General features: G+C 28.6%; 1 protein-coding gene across 5 annotated transcripts in view; it reads left to right on the plus strand.

Moving 5' to 3' along the window:
* The first annotated feature begins 419 nt into the window (after positions 1 to 419).
* Positions 420 to 23,150, plus strand: part of LOC107445328 (regulator of G-protein signaling 9-binding protein) — a 32,273-nt gene continuing 9,542 nt past the window's right edge. The window contains exons 1-5 of one of the 5 annotated variants that reach the window (XM_043053548.2): positions 420 to 487; positions 8,920 to 9,106; positions 11,372 to 11,538; positions 16,091 to 16,230; positions 21,564 to 21,702. In XM_043053548.2, the coding sequence (XP_042909482.1) occupies positions 462 to 487; positions 8,920 to 9,106; positions 11,372 to 11,538; positions 16,091 to 16,230; positions 21,564 to 21,702 (659 nt within the window). In that variant the 5' untranslated portion in view covers positions 420 to 461. The other 4 variants (XM_016059689.3, XM_016059691.3, XM_016059690.3 and 1 more) reach the window with 4 other exon arrangements.

Below are 23,150 nucleotides of genomic sequence, written 5' to 3' on the forward strand. Positions count from 1 at the left end.
CGGTTCCCAGCAGATCACCGAAGTCAAGCATCACTGGCTGCGGTCAGTGTGCGGGTGGGTGACCACTTGGATCAGTCTGCGTAGGGACCGAGGGTGTGCGGTATTGGTCCTCGTTAAACTGTGCTACCGTAAAGTGCTCGACTTCGCGTGCAGGTCGTTGGGCTACCGAAGCAGGGGTGCCATCCCCTCTGCTGAGGATCAAAATTGTGATGGCATGTCTTCGGATCATCCTCAGGGATGTTTCCCAGACCGTCGCCAATAGCCCATTGTGAAGCTCTAGTGCGACGTAAATGAACGACAACAACAACCATATAGACAAAACATATTCTAGAACGATGGGGGGGGGACGGGGGATATTTAGGGAATTTTTTTGCTCGCGAGAAAGGGACAAACATGCTAAATGTTATAAACCGGAAGTAACGATTAAGCAATTACGATTAAAACGATGATAATATCAGCCAATGAAACAGGTGTATTTAATTAAAAGGTCTGGTAGCCAAGCAAGAAATACTCTTTAAACATGCCATAAATATTTTCTGCGGTTATATTGTTTAATTATTTTCACATTCATTTCACTGTGATCCTTAGAGACCGAAACTATTTGGTCTTGAAGAAAATAATAAAGAAGTGTTCCTTTTATTTAAATCATGTAGATTAATTAGAAGCTACCCCACACCATTTAAATAAGTAAATAAAAATGAAATTCTTGTCAATAGATCGGTTAGAGATTGGAATTCTACTTTATGTTCGCTAAATAGCGATATTCGAACAAGTATTTTAGTGATTCTTTATTCAGTACGGGTAGTTCAATGTTATAAATTTATCAATATTTTTTATCCAAGTTAACTGACCAAAATGTGTTTATTATCATTCTAGTATTTACGTAAAAGTTTAAGTGTACTTATTAAGTTGCTTTTAATCGTATCAATATTTTTAAAAAAATTGTGTTTTAAAAAGTGTAACTCTTTTGCATTTAATGTATAGATTTCGACTGAATAATTGTAATTATATCCGCTATTATATAATCGTTGTAATAATATTGTAATGATGCTCGTATTATTGAGCTAAGACTATCGTTTGTCTGTAAGACATTATTTATTTGTTTTGGTCTTTTTATTTTTTTTGTGAACTACCAAGATTATTAAAATTTATAAGCATAAAAATTTACTAAGAAATCTTATCAACAGTTGATTTTTGTTAAGATTTTATGTAATGACAATTATGCAAGAGTAAAATTTTTCCTTTTTTTTATTGGTTTGCCCATTTTATTTCATCTAAAATTCAGCTTTATTTTTGAAGTAAAAATAATAATTTGGAATTTACTCTTTTGTAAACTTTAAGGAGATATTTCCGTATTGTGATCTGTCGCTCCAACTACAATCACCAAGGTGCCAAATAGATTTAAAACTTGCAAATTTAAAAAAAAAAAACAAAAACATGTAGATGTTTGCCTGGGGGTTATACCTTTAGAATTAGTACCTTTTTGTGATTTTTTTTTTAGTTTCTCGCGGGCCACTGCCCGAGAGAAACTAAAGACTTGGCAATTACTCTGCCACATATCGCGATACGGAAATCTCTCCAACTTTAAAGTTTTATGACTGTAATGATTCATTAATAAAAAAAAACTATCTAAACAGAAAAAAATATGTTTAGTTAAAAAAGGTGTACACTTTAATGCAATAGAATGGAAAAGGTTATGAAGAATTTTTATTTCTAGTAATTTTAAACTTAAAGTTTCTTATTTACTTTTTTTTAATAAGAAGGGATGATTACATAAACATCTATTATTAGAATCAGTAATATAGAGGAGGGGGTGTTCATTATTTGCTGCCTCACATTTAACGAGAAATACCAAAGCCACCCGCTAAGGATTCACATCTTCGATAACTTTTTCTTTTATTTCAAATAGTTTTGTGAACTTTTATTTTTGTAAATATATATTTAAATATATTGAACTTTAAATGGAATAAAATTGAATATTTATGTTTATATATAATGCATGCATTTTATAATAACTGTCACTTTTTGTTTTCTATTGCAATTATACATGCTTATTTCAGAAAGAAAAAAAATTGTACTCTAAAAGGTGGGATTATAATTGTTCCCGTTATTGAAAAATTAGTTAATACAACACTGACATCTCTTAATTTTTTCTCTACCATTAGAATATCTTTGAAGCAACTTTCTAACAACAAAGTTTTTTTAATCTTTTGTTATAATATGCAGGGTATCTTCACACCTGGAAAGTCATGAATTTCGGTATTGAACAAAATTAGTCATGAAATGTCATGATTTTAACTATTTTTTAAAGAAAGTCATGGGCATAGGGTGCCGAAAAATCTAATTTTGAAAATGGAATATCCATTTAGTAAATTTATATCAAAATATTGTATATCCTCCCCTCAATTTCATGGTGTTCCAAATATCTGAATTTGTAACAAAATCCCCATTCACAGTCATATTTTATTAAAATATAAAATGTTTTTATCAATTTCTTTAAAAAATTATGTTCTTTCAAAAAATGAAAGAGAAAACATCATTTCTGGAGCGAATTATCTTATAAACTTCTGTGATTTCTGAATTTTTGTTATTATTATTATTATTATTATTTTTTTTATCAATTTCAAATTCTAGCTGAAGACAGTCATTGACGAATTTTTTTAATTCTCAAATGAGAACAGAAAAATCAGGAGTATTTCTTTCCTTTCCGATCAGCAAGAAAAGTATCTTTAATAAATAATTCTGCAGAAAAAAAGAAAAAAAACTATTTGCTTTTGTATTTTTTTCAGTTATTTTATTGCTTCAACACTAACTTTACTCTGTTTTTTAAATTTAAAATCTATAAATATGAAGGTACAGAGTATAACAGTTTTGGTTATATCTATCATTTCAATTAATGTTATTATAATACTTTTTAAATTTATTGCTGTGTTTTTGTCGGGGAAAATAGTAACTTTGCTAAGTCATGAAAAATTCTTGGAATTAGTCATGAAAAGTCATTAATTTGAAAATCAAAAATTTAGCAGATACCCTGCATATGTTTTCATTATTTAAAACATATTTATTAAATAAAAGAGTTTTGTTTTTAACCTTTTCTCTGTTGGCATTGCATCTCATATTTTGAACGTTTTTGTGCCTGTGATTATTTTTATATTTCTGAATATTGCTAACAGATGGCAAAACTAGTCCCACTTTCTTCAAAATTTTCACTGTAAGATTTCTAGCCTTGAATTGAAATCAAAATCACTATATTTCACTTTCATTAGTTTTACTATTTTACTGTTATTTCATTAGTTTACTGTTATTTCATTAGTTTATTGTTATTTCACTTTCATTAGTTTTACCATTGCATATCAAAATCATTATGATGTATGAGGTTTGAAAATTATTTTGGTTGGAAAATTATTGAGGTTAAGTTGGAAAATTAGTTTCCAAAATTTTTTTTTACCTAATTTTAATAATTATTTTATGCAGATATTCATCTTAACCACCTTTAAGCAATAGAGTTAATAAATATATTACCACAGTGTATTTTTTTAAGATAAAACTTGGGTACAGTGCAAGGAAGCTGGAAAATTATTTTCCAAAACATTTTTTTACCTAATTTTAATAATTATTTTATGTAGATATTTATCTTAACCACCTTAAAGCAATAGAGTTAATAAATGTATTACCATAGTGTATTTTTTTAAGATAAAACTTGGGTACAGTGCAAGGAAAACTACAGTGGTAGAGTGCAAGGAAGCTGGAAAATTATTTTCCAAAACATTTTTTTACCTAATTTTAATAATTATTTTATGTAGATATTTATCTTAAAAACCTTACAGCAATAGAGTTAATAAATATACAGTCCTTGTCCAAATTATTAGACGCACTTTAAGATTTTATGTAAAGTCTTAATCATCAGGTGATACTATACAGCTTTATTGTTTTTTTGTGACTGAAACCGGTTTGCACTTGTTTACATTAGTGTATTAATTGGTTAAATTAGACGATATATAATGTAAATTTGACGATAGGATACATTAGACAATATATTATATAAATATAGAATATTTATTATATCAAGCATTATATTAGTATATTATAGTAATTAGATCAAATTATTAGACACACTGTAGTTTTTTAATAATGACATGATTTTCACGAGTTTATGCAGTACTTTTATATTTAAACATACATGTAATGGGTTTTTATTCGGGAGTTTTATTATATACTTCCTATTTGTATTTATTTTTAACATATTGCATTACAATGTTAACCGATTGATACAGGAGCGTAAACAAATGCAAACCGGTTTCATCTGAGTGAAAACAATACAGCTGTATAGTATCACCTGATAATTATAATTTTACATAGAATCTTATAGTGCGTCTAATAATATGGCCAGGGACTGCATTTTCACAGTTAATTTTTTTAAGATAAAACTTGGGTGCAGTGCAAGGAAATCAGTGGGCAGGACTTCACATATTTCACTATCCAATCACATATTTCATTATCCTATAGGTCAAGCAAAAAACTGCTTGCTGACAAAAATATTTTTAATTTAGGATAGAGCAAGTATTAATTTTCATCAATAATAAAGAATGCTTTTTTGGGTCGGAAATTGGGAAAAAGAAATCCCTCAGAGAAAGGGTTAAACAGTTATTTCCTTTTTAACAGAAGCTAGATTCTAAAAGAAAAGTTGTATTTAATATGTAACATCTGATCGTTAATATTTAACTCTATTTACTTTACATTATTATTATTTAACACTATACTTATAAAAACTTAAATATTTTGATCTGAATTTAATATACAACACTGTCTGCAATTATGTTATTTGAATATTTACATTAGTACTTAAGTAGGAATTTTTAGGTTCGTCACAGTTTTTTAATGCAGGTTTTTGATATGGCAATTTTATTCACGATTTATACGAAATGTTAAAAACTGTCAAATGTTAAACATTGGCCTATTTCATTAATTTACATTTAAGCTATTGTTTATTATTTTAAACATCTGATAGGATAGGGGTGCACAGCCTGCGGCCCGCAGATCAAGTGCGGCCCTTCGACTACTGAAGTGCGGCCCTTCGACTACTGAAGTGCGGCCCTTCGACTACTGAAGTGCAGCCCGCGAGAGCTTCTAAACACAATAAAAATTTTTTTTAAAAATGGCAATTTTTAATCGCACTTTTAAGTCATCACGTTTTGACACAATAAATTTTAGCAGATTATTTAGTAAATGTACGCTTAACTCGCTTTCTTTAAGCCGATTTTATCGTAAATATAAATGATTTTTTTTAACAGTTATTTCTGCTTTTCTACGTGATTTCGAAAATCCCGAATTTTTATTGCGATGCGAGTTTCAGATCGCAAATTTAAATAATCACTTTTTGTGCACTTTATTTGTGACGATTTCATCTTAAATCTAAGTGATTTTTTATCTTTTTTTTTTTGAAATTCTTTCTTTTTTTTCAACAATTTTTTTCGGCAGTTATTGCTATACGCTCCCACGTATTATAAAAAATTCCAATTATTCTATTGCGACGTGCAAATTTTAAATCATGCATTTGACACGCTTTATTCCTGCTGAGTTCAGCATAAATATATTTTTTCCCAATTATTTCTATACTTTAACACATGATTTTGACGATCCCGCTATTTAACTATGATGTTATTACGACACATGGTTGTTAATCGCACAATTAAATAATCACTTTTTGATATGGTATTTCGGTACAGTTTTATCGTAAATCCTAGTTAATTTTCCTTCGTTTTTATTTCCGCAACGAATATGATTTGGTCGAATGTGGTAATGAAATGTGATTTGATCAAAAACTAAATATTCCGCAAAAGAAAGAAGAAAAAAATCGACTGAACGCCGTACACTTGGGGCCAAATAGCAGAATCTTTTAGCAACATAGTAACACTGAAACTAAAATTTCAATGCTCAGAATAATATTTCCTGGAAAAATGTATTCATATATTAACTCTAAAAAATAAGGCCAATCAAGAACGTTTTTGAAAATGTCAAAAAGCGAAACAGAGAACATAAAAATCAATCTTAATTTTGGAAATTTTTTTTTAAAGCTGAACATCTCAGTTTTTCAATTACCAGAAAAAGCCAAGAAAAAAGAATTAAGTCAACAAAAATGCTATTAAAAATTACTGCATTATTATGAAAACGTCTAAAAAAGGTGTTTTATTTATTTAAAGAAATTAAAAATTCTTAATTTTTTAAATGAAAATCTTATGCCGAAAATCTCAATTTAAATTTTTCTCATTGCCATAATTTTAGAAGAAAAGAAATTGCTATAAAATCAATTTTATTAGTAACTTTATTTTTAAAAAAAATTCTGAGTCATAATGAAAATGCCTAAAAAAGAAAAGCAGAAAAAAACGAATTTTTCTTAGTTCCTGAAACAAAACTTTAATACTGAAAATCACACTTTTCTATGTTACTGGTTATTTATATTACAGTACAGGGAAAGAGTGATAATAAATTAATAGTATGAGACGTTCTGTTAAAATGCTGGGTTATAATAAAAACAGCAAAAAATGGATAAAAATCCTTCTCAATTCTCAAAGTATCGAAAAAATGACAAAATTGACTTGTCTGATTATAATTTTAAAAAAAAAAATAATATCTATAAAAATTCAAAAATAAAAAAAACTTAGAAAAATGCATTTCTAAAAAATATTTTGCCAAATATTTGACTGATCATTCAACCAACTGAATTTTTCACAGAAGGGCCAAATACTCGTTACATCCCTCCCTAATTTAAATGCAATGTTATTGCAACTTGAGAAATTCATAAAATGGCGGAAAACGTGAATTTTTAAACTGCTCACTGTTAGTAGTTTAGATTTCAATTTTTTGTTGCTTAAGTGATCTTTTTCGATAAAAAAAAGGAAAATGTTTACGATATAAAAAATCTAATAATTAATAAAATAAAATAATAAAGTACATTACAAAATAAGCATTGAATTTTATTTTGAACTATCACAGTTTTGCTTTTATTTTAGGCTCTTTTTTAAAACCTTTAAATTTTCTTCAATTAAAATATTTAATTTGAATTTATATTACTTAATTATGACTGAACTTTTTCCTGCTTTCATTCTGTGGGCATTGCAGTTTTTTTTATTTATTAGAATTTAATTCTAAAATGAATTTTCATATTGCGTGATATGATTAAAAAAAACCCATTTATTTTCTTCAATGTTTATTTATTTTGATAAATCTATTGTTCATATGATAAAAATAGCAAGTTTGTTTATTTTTGAATGAATTCTAATAATGGAACACTACTAAGTTATTGATATTACTAATCTTATTGATAAAAGAAAATGGAATGCTAATGTTTAAATAAACATTACTACATTTGTCATTAACATGTCTAAATACACGTGTGGCCCTTCGTTAGCCAACCTGCTGTGCAAGTGGCTTTTCACTCAAAAAGGTTGTGCACCCCTTTGATAGGATATCATTAATATAATTCTTGGCTAAAAAGGGTTTTATTTTTTGTTTATTCCTTACTAAATTTTTTAAAAAAAATATCTTGATCATTGTTATTTTAACTTTGAGTTAAATCAATGATTTTATTTTTCTTTTCAGTTAATCTGGTGCTATTGATTGTTGATATCTGAGACTAGGATTTTGATAACATTTGCAATTTTGAACTCTTTTGATAAGATATTTTTTGGAATTTTATATTATCTTTTTTTATTCATTTTAGGACATTTTTTAAGTAATAGGAATGTTTGTTATAATTTTAGTTTGTTATCATTTTTGAAATTCTAGGAAATTTTTTTTATTTTAGGGCACTTTTTGAGATTCTAGGAATTTTTATTTTATTTTAGGGCACTTTTAAAAAATTTTCTAAGTATAATGGCATTTGTGTAGATCTTACAGCTGTCCACTTTTTATCTGAGTTTTACTATTTAATATATTACAACTTGAGTTTTACATAATTTTATTTACACTTGAAAACCGAATAATTTTAAATTGTATTAATTTTATGAAGACATTTTTGTGATGTTATGCTTGAGAAATCCAAACTGTGCTGATGATTATTATTTTGAAACTCTGAACAAAATTTACACTGTGAAACCTCACTACAACAATATTTTCGGGTCAAAATAAATATATTGTTGTAGAGGGTGTATATATTGTTATATCGAGAGCCGACATATTTTAGAGACACAATAAGATTTTTAATTTTTATGTTACATATGTTTTAACTATAAATGTATATATTAATTTGCAGATAGGTTAATTATGGTTAAATATTAAAAATAATTGAAATAAAATAAGATTGCAGACATACCTGAAAACCGTTTTTATGAAATCCGATATTTTTGTTTGTTTATTTATCTTTCTGACAGTTAAGTTAACCAACAAAGTATGCAACAAGTTCAAAATACGAAAATGATTTTCATTTGTGAATTTTGCTCCACCATCCCCATCTACGGAAAAATTTCTCTTTCCGGTGTTAATGTGATGCTTGTGATTATTTGTGACTCATGATCAGCATTTAACATGAAGGAAATGAAATCAGATAGGAATGTTACATCTGTGACTTCTTAAGAAATAGGGGAGGTAATTCTAAGAATGGAAGCTTTTGGGGTGGTCAGCAGTGGGTCTTTTCATGTCAGAAAAAAATGACAAACTATGATAAGATAAGATTTTTTATATTATTTGAAAACCAGTAATAAATGGAGAAAATAAGGTTGAAATTTGGAAAAAAAATCATTTTACAGTGGCTTATTGCTTCAGAGAATATCATAATATTGAGAGGAGAATACCATTAATTCATATGAAAATTCGTCGGGACCACGAAACATTATCGTAATCGAGGGAGTTTTATGTTTCCAAAATCCGGACTCTAATGATTTCAATCCTTGTAATAAAGGCTAACTTATTCCAATTTTGTAGCATTATGGAAAATGGGCATAATGCTGCTGCTAGTTCCTCAACTAGACATCACAAACGGATGCCCTCCTTTGTGGACCTTCTACCAGACTTTAAAGGGGCAGATTCAATATCAACACAATGTTCAGAAATTATGGATCACTTCAGCTTGGAGGTAGCTCAACTGATTGCTTCAAAAACTGTTGTTAAAGTGAGTTCTTTTGTTATTGTCTCATTAAAATACTCAAAAAGAATTTATAAATTTGTTTTTAAAAAAACTTCTCATTTCTCTATGCTAAACCCTGTGGCAGTATTTTTTCGGACTTACAGGGACATACCTCTCTAGTACTAATAATATTTTTCTTCAAGATACTTTTAATAATAACAAATATGCATGTTACTAATTTAAAGTAACCAAAGCGTCAACTTAAAAACAAGAAACTTTTTAGATAAATTTTTTTTTATTCAAATACGTAATATTTTTTTATTCTAATATTATGGGCGATATTCTCGCGTTTTGTAGGAGAAAAGCATACTAATTATTTCTTTTTTTTGCATTTTGTAAATCATCATTACATTAAAAAAAAAACAACATGAAATCCGTATCAGTTACTACCGAAAAAAAGATTGACGGTGAAATCACGCGAATCGGACGCTAAATGTGTGTTTTCATTTCGAGATTCAGCTGTTGTAATAAATAGTATCGTATTAAAAATATAGGATTTTAAAACCTATGTGGAAATTAAAAGTAATAACTGCAAATAAAAAATAGAACGAAACTTACTGTAGAAGAAAACCAAATTTTTTACTTCATTATTCTTTATTATATTTTTCATTATTCTCAAATGCGAATAGAAAAGTCACAAGCATTTTTTTTCCTACTCAGATGCACAAAAAAGGCATCTTTTGAATATAGTTTTGAAAAACGTAAAATTTTTCGAAAATTTCTGCAGAAAAAGAAACTGAAATTTTTTACTTCTCAAAGAAAAAGTCTTTCTGCAAGAACTCCATATTGTTGCCCTGTCGCCACGATTCTGCCATGGGGTTGCTAAACTATGAATAATTCGCAATTTCCTGATAATAACTAATTGATATTTTGAAGTATTTTTGTTTCATTTTATTGATGAAAATTTTTTTTTTTATGGAACTTAATCATCACATTTTAATATTTTTAAAAGTTTACTAAGCTATTTTCATAATTTTGAAAAAATTTTGATTTGATTATTATTTATTATTAATTATTTTTAAAATATATTTCTGTTCTTGCACTAAAAGCTATTGAAGAATTTTATATTTGTCGTTAGACGCGTTATGCTGTATTGATTGTGTTCTGTGCAGAAAATCGACTTTTTCTCATTTAAAAAAGGTCATTTTAAAATAGAGCACATAATATCCATTTCCCAGATGGCCATCGTCGACCGAATATTTAAAGTAGAGGAGTAAGTCAAGAGTGAGTCTTGTGAAATGGCCAGTTTTGGCTACTGTCTTGTCATCCTTCAAATCAAACGACTAGCGGCTGGGATAGCCTAGTTGTTAGGGCACTGGGCCCATGTCCAATAGTTTGTGGGTTCGATACCTGCCGGTCGAAGACTGCCCGTGTAGTATGTGGAGACTGATGCACGATAAATATGTCAAGTTGCAAAGTCCTCTATGTTCCCATAACAAATCAATACCTCTGGGGGTACTGATCCAGGAGTTTCCTTGTCTTCTGTATTGGTTCAAAAATTACACGGCTACAGAGTTGAACATTGGTAGTCGTAAGCCCAAAATTGGATCGGCTGTTCAACGACGGATATAAAAAAAATTATCAGACTACTAGAGTCGCAATGGCTCTGGGGAGAGAGCCTTAGCCTTCCAATGAGGTGAACNGAATCCCCTTGTCTTCTGGATTGGGTTCAAAATGACAAGGCTATGGAGTTGAACAGTAGTAGTCATAAACCCGAAAAATTGGGTCGACTGTTCAACAACGGTTATAAAGTAAAATAAAATCAAGCTACTAACCATATTTTTCATAAAAATTCGAGAATACAGTACTCAAAATTTGCTAGAGTGATTTTCTCAGTATTACAAGTAAATGGACCCTCGTAACATATTTTGATCTTGACTAATGGTATTTTGATGCCAAAATGTCGAGGTGTACAATACAAACTTGAAGTGTTAAAAATATGGGGGCATTCTTAATGTTTTTCTTATTTTAATAACTTTTAATGATATATGAATGATATAGAATCATTAAAACTTTATGGCAACCTTACTTTAAATAAATATTATTATTTTTTGCAATCAATTTTCCTACATCTTTTTTTGGTTTTTGTCATCAATTTAATATTTAAAAAAATTGTTCAATGTATTTTTTCGAGAAAATTGAGTTAAAATTTATAACCTGGCCTTTAGAACTGCTTTAAAATGACTCTATTTAAGATGTCTATTTCTAATAATATGCATTTTCAAACTTGAAACAAATGAATGATTTCAGGAAATTGAGGAATTGAGCCATCAGATCTGTAAATATCACTCATTAGCTCTTACAATTGGTACAAATATTGATGGTTCCTCTCTGCGACAAGAGCTTTTGGAGAGACAGCAGAAAGCCTGTGATAAAGTAATCTCTACCACCAGTCAGCTGTCAAATGCATTTAGGAGGTTTGTCCTTCCTTATCTAAAACAATTTTCACAAAATTCTATGTGAGATAAAATTAATTTGCACTTTCAACAATGTTCAAAAATTAAAGCTATATCTGCGCAACTTGAAAGTCCTGAATTTCGGTATTGAGCAAAATTTGTCATAAAGTTCATGATTTTAACTACATTTTTGAAAATAAAATTATTGAAAGTCATGGATTTAAGTCTAATCTAATTTTTAAAATGGAATTTACCCCCTCCCCCCAATTTCATGGTGTATCGAATATCTGAATTTGTAACAAAATCCCCACTCACAGTCATATTTGATTAAAATATAAAATGTTTTTATCATGTTCTTTAAAAATTATGGTTTTCTTTCAAAAAATGAAGGAAAAAACATCATTTCTAGAGCGAATTGTCTTTTAAACTTCTGTCATTTCAGAATTTTTATTGTTTTCTTATTATTTTTTATTTTAATTATTTAAAATTCTAGCTGAAACAAGCCTGTCATTGGCGAATTTTTTTTATTTCGAAATGAGAACAGAAAAGTCAGGAGTATTTCTTTGCTTGTCGATGAACAAGAAAAGTATCTTTACAATATAATTCTGCAGAAAAAACAAAAAGAAATTATTTGCTTTTGAATTTCTTTTTTACCTATTTTATTGATTCAACTCTTTCATTACTTTGTTTTTTAGATTTAAAATCTATAAATATGAAGATGCAGAGTATAACAGTTTTGTCTATACCTATCATTTCAATTAATGTTATTATAATGCTTTTTTAAATTTATTGTTGTGTTTTTTTCGGAGAGAATAGTAACTTAGTTAAATCATGAAAAATTCTTCAAATTAGTCATGGAAAGTCATGAATTTGAAAATCTAAAATATAGCAGATACCCTGCCTATGTGATTTTGCCTCTTTTCTATAATATATAAATTTATATGGATCAGCAAAAAATAAAGAATTTTAATTCAAGCTTCCAACAATGTTCAAAAATTAAATCTATGTTATTGAGCAGACAATTAATTCCTCTTTTTCTATTAATATATACCAGGGGTGGCGAACCTTTANTTTCTATTAGTATATAAATTTATATTCATTAGCAAAAAATAAAGAATTTTAATTCAGGCTTCCAACAATGTTCAAAAATTAAATCTATGTTATTGAGCAGACAATTAATTCCTCTTTTCTATTAATATATACATTTATATGGATTAAGAAGAAATAAAGAATTTTAATTCAAGCTTCCAACAATGTTCAAAAATTAAATCTATGTTATTGAGCAGACAATTAATTCCTCTTTTTCTATTAATATATACCAGGGGTGGCGAACCTTTATACACCAACGTGCCATTTTCTCTAAAAAATTGCTTAATGAGGTCATAGACGTGCCGTCAAATAATTTTGACTTCGTGATTATTGGGAAAATAATAATACTAAATACTATCAACTCAAAACTCATTATTTACATTGAAAAAAAAACATTTTGCAATGTCTCAGTTATACACGTAATTCAGCTTAAAGTCACAGTGTGACTTCTGTTGTTGCAGATTAGATGACCAATAACTTATATTAGGTTATAAGATGTTAGTTTAAGCAGGACTGTTGATTTTTTTTTGCTAGTTATTTATTGTTAGCTTGTTTTTTGCTAGTTATTTATTGTTAGTTTGTTTTTTATGGTTATTAATTGTGTTTTTAGTATTAATTTGTAATTTTTTTATCAATAATTGTTTATTATTTTGTTTGTTTTTGTGAATTTTAATTTCATTGCTAGGTATGCTTCATAGCGTAATAACATTTATGTAATAACAATTCATAAGTGTAACAACAATTGTGATCGGTGGAGTGTTCAAAATATTGTGTCGCGTGCCATAAATGGCACGCGTGCCATTGTTTCGCCATCCCTGATATATACATTTATAAGGATTAACAAAAAATAAAGAATTTTAATTCAAGCTTCCAACAGTGTTCAAAAATTAAAACTATGTTATTGAGCAGACAATCAATTTCCCTTTTCTTATTATATGCGTTTATATGGATTAATAAAAAATAAAGAATTTTAAATCGAGAAAAGAATTATATCTGAAATGAAGATTTTTAATTAGAACTGATGTCTGGAGAAAAAACTTGACTTAAATAACCCACCCACCCAATAACTCGGGGCTCACGAGGATTGAGGGTGCATGATCGAGAAATAATACACTATATGATAAGTGTGCACAACTCACACCCACCAACTCTTGATATGCGGCCCTCCCTAGTATCTAAATATAATAAAGAAATTTTTTCTTTGGAAAAAAAAAATGAAAATTTTGAATTAAGCAGTTAAGTTTTTTAATGCGCCAAATCTAAATCAATGTAATTGGTGGTTATCACTACAAATTTCCAAAGTTTTAGAAATCCCAATATTTTTAATATGACAAAATTATGATGTGTGAATTTCAAATTTTAGTAATCCCTTTTGAAGGTTTTTTTTTAAAGTCCATTTCATAGTTAATTTAAGAAACTTTTTGATCACGTTTTTGGAGGTTATTGTCGGATTTATACATGTTTCTTGATTTCCTGGTCTTTATAATACAATATAATAATGACTTTTGAATTGCGTAAATAGTAATCGCCTTTGATGTGCTTTATTTCGATCAATTTTATCATAAATCCAAGTTATTCTTATATTGTTTTTGGAATACTATGTATTTCCACTCGGTTTTAAAACCCCGATATATTTAATTTGTAATAGTATGATACTCGATTTCTGCATTTATATGTGCGTTTTATTTTGTGCCAATTTCATCACAAATCTAAGAAATTCTTTCTTCACCATTCTTTCAACAATTATTGCTACAGGGTGTTGAAAATCCTGATAATTTTTTAATCAAGTCCAGTGTTGACATGTGTCACATTTCTTGATGAGGTGCAATATGCATATATATGTGAGTGTGTGTATATATATACATAATATATATACAGGGTGCGTAGCATTTTTGAAAAGTGCTTAAAGGTGCTTATTTTCGACTTTCGTTTTTCAAAAGCCCTTAAAGGTGCTTTTTTCATTGGATGTTTTTAAAAAGTGCTCAACTTTCCCTCTTCCAAAATGAGATTGTTTTCTTTAGCATATCAATTTTTGCCTCGAATTACGCAAGAAGCGTGATTTTCACATTGTTCTATTCAACGTTTTCATAATTCATTCAACCACAATCTATTTCAACATGCCATCGGTCCGTAGCGTCTGAAAGCTCCAATCATTTTATGTAATACGTACTTGCGGGTTCAAATATTGAGCTGGATTCGGTGGGAAGGATTCGTGCATTCTCATGAACAGTTCTGCTGCATTTTGCAAGAGAGATAATCTTTTTAAATAATAGTGAAATTAATTATTTATAATTTGGAATAAAATGTTTTTTACATAATTGTGTAAAGTAATTATAAATTTAAAAAATTTAATGATTCACTCAATATTGAATGTATTTAAAATAGTGCATAAATTGTATTTATGGTGGCTAATATAATCATGAAAAAAATTCTCTGCCAGAAACTAGTTATTTTTATTATGATCATGTAAATTTAAAAACTATTTTGCATTTTCTTAACATATATATATATAACTGAAGAACTTTCAACAATATGAAGGTAAAAAAATTATTAGTGCACATATCCTAATTATAATATTTTTTAAAGTGCTTAAAAAGTACTTAAAAGGTGCTTATTTTTTGTTACAAAATTTGGCTACGCACCCTGGTATGTATATATATATATGTAGTGCCAGTTCCGATCTATAGTGCCAGTTCCTGTGCTGTAAGCTGATCTAGCTAGAATTCCAACCAGATTATGTAAGCTGCAAGTTAGACCCCATGCGAAATTCCCTAAGACAAGAGAGCGCGTTGTGGAACGAACTGAATAGGAGACGCTGATGGATTCCAGAGAGGAGTAGCAATGATAATTTTCTTTTAACTTCACAAAGACGAACTCATTTATTTATTTTGGTGTTATTTATGTGTTTGTTTATCGTCCATTTTTATGTAAATTTAGCGTTTAATATATGTTTTGTTAAAGTACAGTGTCACTCATTTTCAAAGATGACCACTCATGCTGTCCCCCCCATATATATATATATATATATATATATACATAATATACATACATTAGTGTTCCAGTAACATAAAAATTATACTTTGGATTTCATATTCTTACAATTTTAAAATCAGAGTTTTAATAAATAATACCTCACATCGATACTTTTATTAAAGCGCTGATAACATTCTGATGATAAATGCTTCTTGCATACAATTTTTTCTTGCTCAAATTTCAGTTATTTTTTTAATTATTTAAAAAGTGTTTTTGCTCATGACATTTCTATTTCAGCTTGTTTGGTTTTTTACTTTAACTCATCCCTGTCGTATAAATTAATATAGTTTCATAAAAATTAGAGAAAAAAATTTTAAAAAAGAGTCCATGATTTTTCAAACAAACTTCACTAAAATGAGATGAAACTTTGTTTCAAGAGTTAATAATCAGGGCTTGTAGAAACTTTTTCATTTTGTGTGGCTGTCTGCTAATTGCATTTTTTGTGATGTAGGGTAGACATTATACCAAAGAAAGAAATCAGTGATCTGGAGCGTGCTTGCAGGATACTAGTAGCCTGCATACACACCTTAGATCGAGAATTAAGAAGAACCATGAATCTCTACCATCTTTTTCCTTTGGTGCCAGATCTAGGTGAAGATGCAATTTGTACTCTCTTAATTATTATTGCTAATGTAAATGAAGGAGATTCTCAGTATAACATCCTGAATAACTTATGATTTAACACTAAACATTCCAACTCTATACCCATTTCTACCATAGCCCATCAAATGACCGGACTTTATGTTACTTGATTGAATGTATGAAATAGGGATGTTATTAAGGAAATAAACTGAAAAAACGGTATAATTAAACAAAATTGTATATTGCTAATGTTTATGTATTACGAACAATTATGTATTGGAAACAATTTTAATTTATTGCTCAAAGCATTTTTTACATATACAGGGTGTTTCCATTGTGCATTTTCCGCAAACATATTTATTCTAATCATTATTAATTCTTATATTATTGTAATTCATATTATTTCTTCTACGAGCTTGTGCTGTCTTATTGTTTCGACATTTTTCTGGATAAAAACTAACAGTTAGTTAGAAATGAAGTAGAGTTATCCAAATAAAATATAAGCTACTTACCAAAACATTTAGTTTTTGTCACACGGTTTTGCCACAAAACATTTACTCTTTCTGACACAAAAATGCCAATCTAAAATTTTAGGTACTTTCTGAATTCACAGTTTTTCTGATTGAACTAACTACGTAACAGTCTTTTCAGAAATGTGCAACTCATTGAATGCTATACGTCAGGGGTGGCGAACCTTTATACACCAATGTGCCAGTTTTTCTAAAAAATTGTTTAATGAGGTCATATACGTGCCGTCAAATAATTTTGACTCCGTAATTATTGGGAAAATAATAATACTAAATACTATCAACTCAAAACTCTTTATTTACATTGAAAAAAAATGCATATTGCAATATCTCAGTTATACGCGTAATTCAACTTTCAAGTAACATTAGTGTGACTTCTGTTGATGCAGATTAGATGACAAATAACTTATATTAGGTTGTAAGATGTTAGTTTAAGCAGGACTGTTAATTTTTTTTTTGCTAGTTATTTATTGTTAGCTTGTTTTTTATGGTTATTAATTGTTTTTTTAGCATTAATTGATAATTTTTTTATTAATAGTTGCTTATTACTTTGTTTGTTTTTGTGAATTTTAATTTAATTGTTACATATGCTTCATAGTGTAATATCATTTGTGTAATAACAATTCATTGTGTAATTACAATTGTGATGGGTGGCGTTCCCAAAATATTGTGTCTCGTGCCATAAATGGGACGCGTGCCATTGGTTTGCCATCCCTGCTATACATGAACATGCATTACATCGTAATTTCTGATCCGATAACCTTATAATGCAATAAATCATTCTCCCAGTCAAATAACTGGCTGTTTTAAAAATAGGTATACCATAAGTATTATTCAAAGCAAACAAAAAAAAAAAAAAACGACAAGATGATACGCGCATTTTCTATGGAAAAGTTCTTAAACGGTCATTTGAACGGTTATGGTATGTTCAGTGTTAATAATCAGGTTTTCACCTACTAGGACTTAATTGTTTAAGAGCCTGTCTTTAATTATTCTTGAATAGACCTTGATAAATATATACAGAAACTATTCAATCTAATTATTTTTGACAGATCAAATTTTAAATGCAAGCCTTTTTCAAAATTTTATTTTTCTCAGAAGCTGTTCAACAGATTCCATTCAATTTTGTGTTTTGCTATTTGAAATGACATTCTTTTAAAAAACATTATACCTTAAAATTTAAAGTTTTTTGATTTTTATTAAATAAAATTATTAAAAAATAAAAAATTTAAGTAAAAAAATTTTTTTTTTGCATGGAATTATAAATGGGTAAATGAATTTTATAATTGTGTGCAAAATTTTTTCATTTTGTTGAAACATGTAAAAAGTAAGATTAACATTAGGAAATGGGATCTTCAAAACCTGACTAAATTACTGGAACTCTTATTTTCCTCATTACGACTACCACCTTATTTTGAGAGTCAAAAATCTGAATCCATAAGAAATTTATGCGGAGATAGTATGTCTTTGTGTCTGATTTCCTAACTTAAAACATTGTCTGCACAAATTAAGTAATATATTTGATGTTAATCCATCAATTTTAGTCATGATATGTGAAAATAATTAATTCAGTTATAAAATAATTCATATTTTTTTAAAACTGTTTTTATATTTATATAATACATACGAAAATATTTTACATAAATATGAATGAAAAAGTTTTTTTTTAAATATTTGTGTACACTATTAGCTATATAAATATATATTCTGGGGCATTTCTAAAACATTTGATGTCAAATTAAGGGAATAACTTTTCCAAATTAGCTAAAACATGAAATTGATACTAATTACTAATCTGTAGTGTTGTTCCCTGTGGCAGAATTACGGCGACATTGTCAGAAATATTTTTCTTTGAAAAGTAAAAAATTTTGATTTTCTTTTTTGCAGAAATTTGGACGTTAAATTTGAATCACTTTTTAACATGCTTAAGTTATGCCGATTGTATTCTATTGTAAATCCATATAATGTTTCGATTGAATTTTCGGCAGTTATTGATACTGATTTTCACATATTGATATTCATATTGATATCCCAATATATATTTTAGACAATATTGAAAATTTAAATTGTGCATTTAAGTATTTACTTTTTAAAACAATGATTCTATTGATTATTTGGAAGTTATTGCTACTGATTTCCCACAGTTTTTAAAATCCGATACTTTTTATCTCATATTATTTATTAAAACAACTTTATCTCGGAAAGGAAGAGAGCTAAATTTCAGTTTAATACAATAAGCTGCTGATAAGCAAATTAGGACCACTTTTGATTAAACCAAAAAAATAAAATAAAATTTTCAATGTTTTCTTTTCTAGTTGTATATTGCAGCACACATGAATTAGGTATAAAAGTGTCAGTCTTATTTAAATTACTGATTTTTATCTATGTATTGTAACTCCCTCTGTGGCAGAATTTTTTTGAGCTATCTGCGACAAAACTCTCCAGCACCAATATCTTTCTGCAAGATACTTTTAATAATAACAAACATATATGTTACTCATTTAAAATAACAAAAGTTTCTGTACGTGTTAAAATAACAAAAGTTTGTGTAAAAAAGTCTTTTAAAAAAACTATATATTTTTATTTCATTGAACATGTTATAATTTTTTATTCTAATATTATGGGTGATATTCTTACGTACAAATTATTTCTTTCTTCACATTTTGTAAATAATCATAACAATAAAAAATAATTAAAAATCATAAGATCCGTAGTAGTAATTGCTGAAAAAAGTTTGACGACAAAATCCCTCGAATCGGACTTCGCAAATGCGTGTTTCATTTCGAGATTAGTATAAAAATATCGGATTTAAGAACTATGAAGAAATCAATAGCAATGACTGCCAAACATTCGATCGAATTACTGCCTTAAAAAATAAATAATCAAATGCAAGATTGGAATTCTTCATATTGTTTGAAATATATTGGATATTTAAAATCCACATAAAAATCAATGTCAATAGTTTGCGTCAATACCAATATCAATAACTGCAGAAAATACAACCTAAAAATTACATCGATTTATGATACTATTGGGGTAAATTGAATTGTGTCAAAAAGTGGTTATCTAATTGCATGATTCAAATATTACGTTTAAATTTCTGTAGAAAAGTTTTTTTAAAAGAAAAATCTTTCTGCAAGAACTGTGTACCATTCTGCGACAATGTCACAGTTTACTTGCGATTCTGCCACCGGGGTAACTCCTTTGGTGAAATAGGAATCAGTTGATCAAATAACACGTAACAAAGATATGTTAACAATGTCATTTTTATTCACAATACTCTTAAAAATACATTTGACACAGATTTCGTTTTGAAAATCCTGTTTTTTATTTAATAAACAACCATCAGCTGCATTCTTTCATGATATTAATTTGCATAGAATAACCACATGATTTAGCGATGAAGCTTCCCATTTTGTGTACTATATTGCTATATAATTTGCACTTGTTTACGTTCTTGTATCAATTGGTTAAATTAGATGCTAGATGATATAAATTTGATGATTAAATAAATTAGACAAAAATATTAGATAAATATAGGATATTTATTATATCAGATATTATATTACATCATTATAATGATTAGACCAAATTATTAGACGCACTGTAGTTTTTTAATAATTGCATGTTTTGCACGAGTTTATATGCAATACTTTTATGTTTAAACATACATGTAATGGGGTTTTTATTCAGGAGATTTTTTATATACTTCCTATTTGTATTTATTTTTAACATATTTCATTGCAATGTCAATTAACTGATATCACATAATATCATATAGAAATAATAAAGCTGTATAGTTTCACCTGATAATTAAGATTTTACATAGAATCTTATAGTGCGTCTAATAATTTGGCCAGGAACTGTATATTTATATATATTTTTATTTATTTATTTATTTATTTATTTATTTTGTATTATCAAGCCAACACTTTTGCATAAAGTAAATAAGTTCTTTACTGAACAAAAAAATAAATTTTTGTTGAAACATATACATACTATACTTCCAGAGTTCTCCCTGAGAATAAAAAAGGGTAGAGGGCTTCCTCTCGGAATAGGGCATTTTGAGTTTTGAAGGGGCAGTCACTTAACATTGTAAATATTCATCAAAATATGTAAAATTGTAATATTTAAAACTGAATTTTATCCTCAACAATTTTTAAATTACCCTCTCATACTATCTTATGAGTATATTTCAAAAAATAAATCTTTCTCATTATCGAAATATGAGAAAAATTTGTAGTTTTAAAGGCAATCTCTGTGCATATTCTTTTCCTCAAAAACAAATTACATATAATTAATTGATAAACAGCTTGAAAGCTTTTTTCTATAATTTAAGCTAACAATTATGAGAAAATAAACTTTTGAAGGTTTTTTTTTTAAATATTTATTTATTAAAAAGAATAGTTTTTAAAATCACTTGAAAAATTTATTTATATCCCCCCCCCCAAAAAAAAGATACTTATAAAAATTTAATCAGCTGAAAATAATCTTAACAAAGTAAATGTCTGTCGTAATCAGAATTCAACCTATGAACACATAATTTTTCCAATGTGTAATTATTATTTAAACAGTGAATAAATTTTTTTCAGAATATAATCTGAATAATGGCAGCTTGTTTTTACAAAGAGGGCACACTTATTGGGATCAAAGGGCAAGCAGAGTGGGCCGCCCTTCAAAAAATGCTTCGGGAGAACACTGCTACTTCTATCTCTGTTTGTACCTCAAAAAGGAAATTATTGAAAATCTGTCTAGTTTAGGACTTGATAACCATTATAAAAAGTAGAATCATGAGATTTTGTTTGTATTTTTTAGAATGTACAAAAGAGTCTCACCTTGTAAAGACTGGTTACTTTGAAAAGAATGATTTTAAAGTTCCTCCTCTGCTTTCATTTCATGCTTCTCCTTCAGAAAAATATTTGAAGGAGAGAGAAAGTTGGAAAGAGCTTGAGAAGTAAGCATATTTCTCCAAGAGTTATATAAGTTTAGAATGTATAAGTTAAGTCCGAGAGTTATTAACTTCTGTTTAAGTTCTCTGAATCAGTTTTAGTAGATCGAAATCTTTTATTCTGTAACGAAAATGTACACTACTGGCAATTAAAATTGCTACACCTAGAAGGAATGCAAATAACAGAATGATATTTATTGTGCACATATATTATAGTTGGAGGAACAAGTGATTAAATTTTCAGATGCCTTCCTGATGCTGTATNATTTATTGGGCACATACATTATAGTTGGAGGAAATCTTTTATATTCTGTAACAAAAATGTACACTACTGGCAATTAAAATTGCTACACCTAGAAGGAATGCAAATAACAGAATGATATTTATTGTGCACATATATTATAGTTGGAGGAACAAGTGATTAAATTTTCAGATGCCTTCCTGATGCTGTATACAGATCCTGGATTCGTCTGAAAAGACGACGTCATGCCATTCCTGCGTCCAGGTTTGTCGTTGATCACACCATTGGTGGCGCTCCTGAATGTGATGCAGCGTAAAGGGTAGCTGCAGTGATGGTCACCGTGCGAACAGTCCATGCTGCTGCAAACGATGTCGAACTGTTCGTGCAGGCACTTATTTTCTTGTCAATTACCCCATTTGTTTACTCAGTGCTCGCTCGTGACGTAGCTGTATGATCTCTTTAAGCCATGTAGATAGCATGTCTGTCTTCTCGGCTGTTAGTGATCTGGGGCCACTGAGATCCCGCACGGCGTTCCATACGATCCTCATGAACCCATCCATATCCTGCTAACAGTCATAGGATCTCGTCCAATGCGAGCAGCATTACTTTGGTATGATAAACCGCAATCCCAGTAGGCCACAATTCGAACTTAGACATGTGCCGGTAGGCATTTCTCCTTTTTACACGAGGCATAACAAAAACTTTTTTACCCAAGAACAACGCTCAAATTCAATTTCTGTTTGAGAAACTTACTGTCAAATCTCTTCTTTTATACATATTGTAGGTGTCGCTATCACCGCCTTCTTTGCATGAATGCACCAATAAGCTAATTATTTGCATACCACAACACACTTTATCCGTCCTGTAAATTTCACATTCGTGGTGTATCACCTTCCTGGTGTAGCAATTTCAATGGCCAGTAGTATATTACCACACCAGATGTTTTGATTTTTGTAAACTTTGAGTCAATTAAGTTAAAGGAACGAAAGAAATAAAATTAAGTTACCTCTTGAAGATTAAAATGCTTCTGCTCTGTACAATGTTTTTATAGCAGAATAATCAAATTAAGAAGGTGTGAGACACATAAAAAAACTGATAATAAAGAAATATTTACAGTCATAAGCTAAGCTTATGACCTCCATTTTGACATGGATGATAATTTTTAGTAAAAATTAGTTGTTAAAAAAATAAATGTATATTTATCCAGTGAAGC

This window comes from Parasteatoda tepidariorum, chromosome 8 (genome assembly GCF_043381705.1).
Source record: "Parasteatoda tepidariorum isolate YZ-2023 chromosome 8, CAS_Ptep_4.0, whole genome shotgun sequence".
NCBI classification, from domain to species: domain Eukaryota; kingdom Metazoa; phylum Arthropoda; class Arachnida; order Araneae; family Theridiidae; genus Parasteatoda; species Parasteatoda tepidariorum.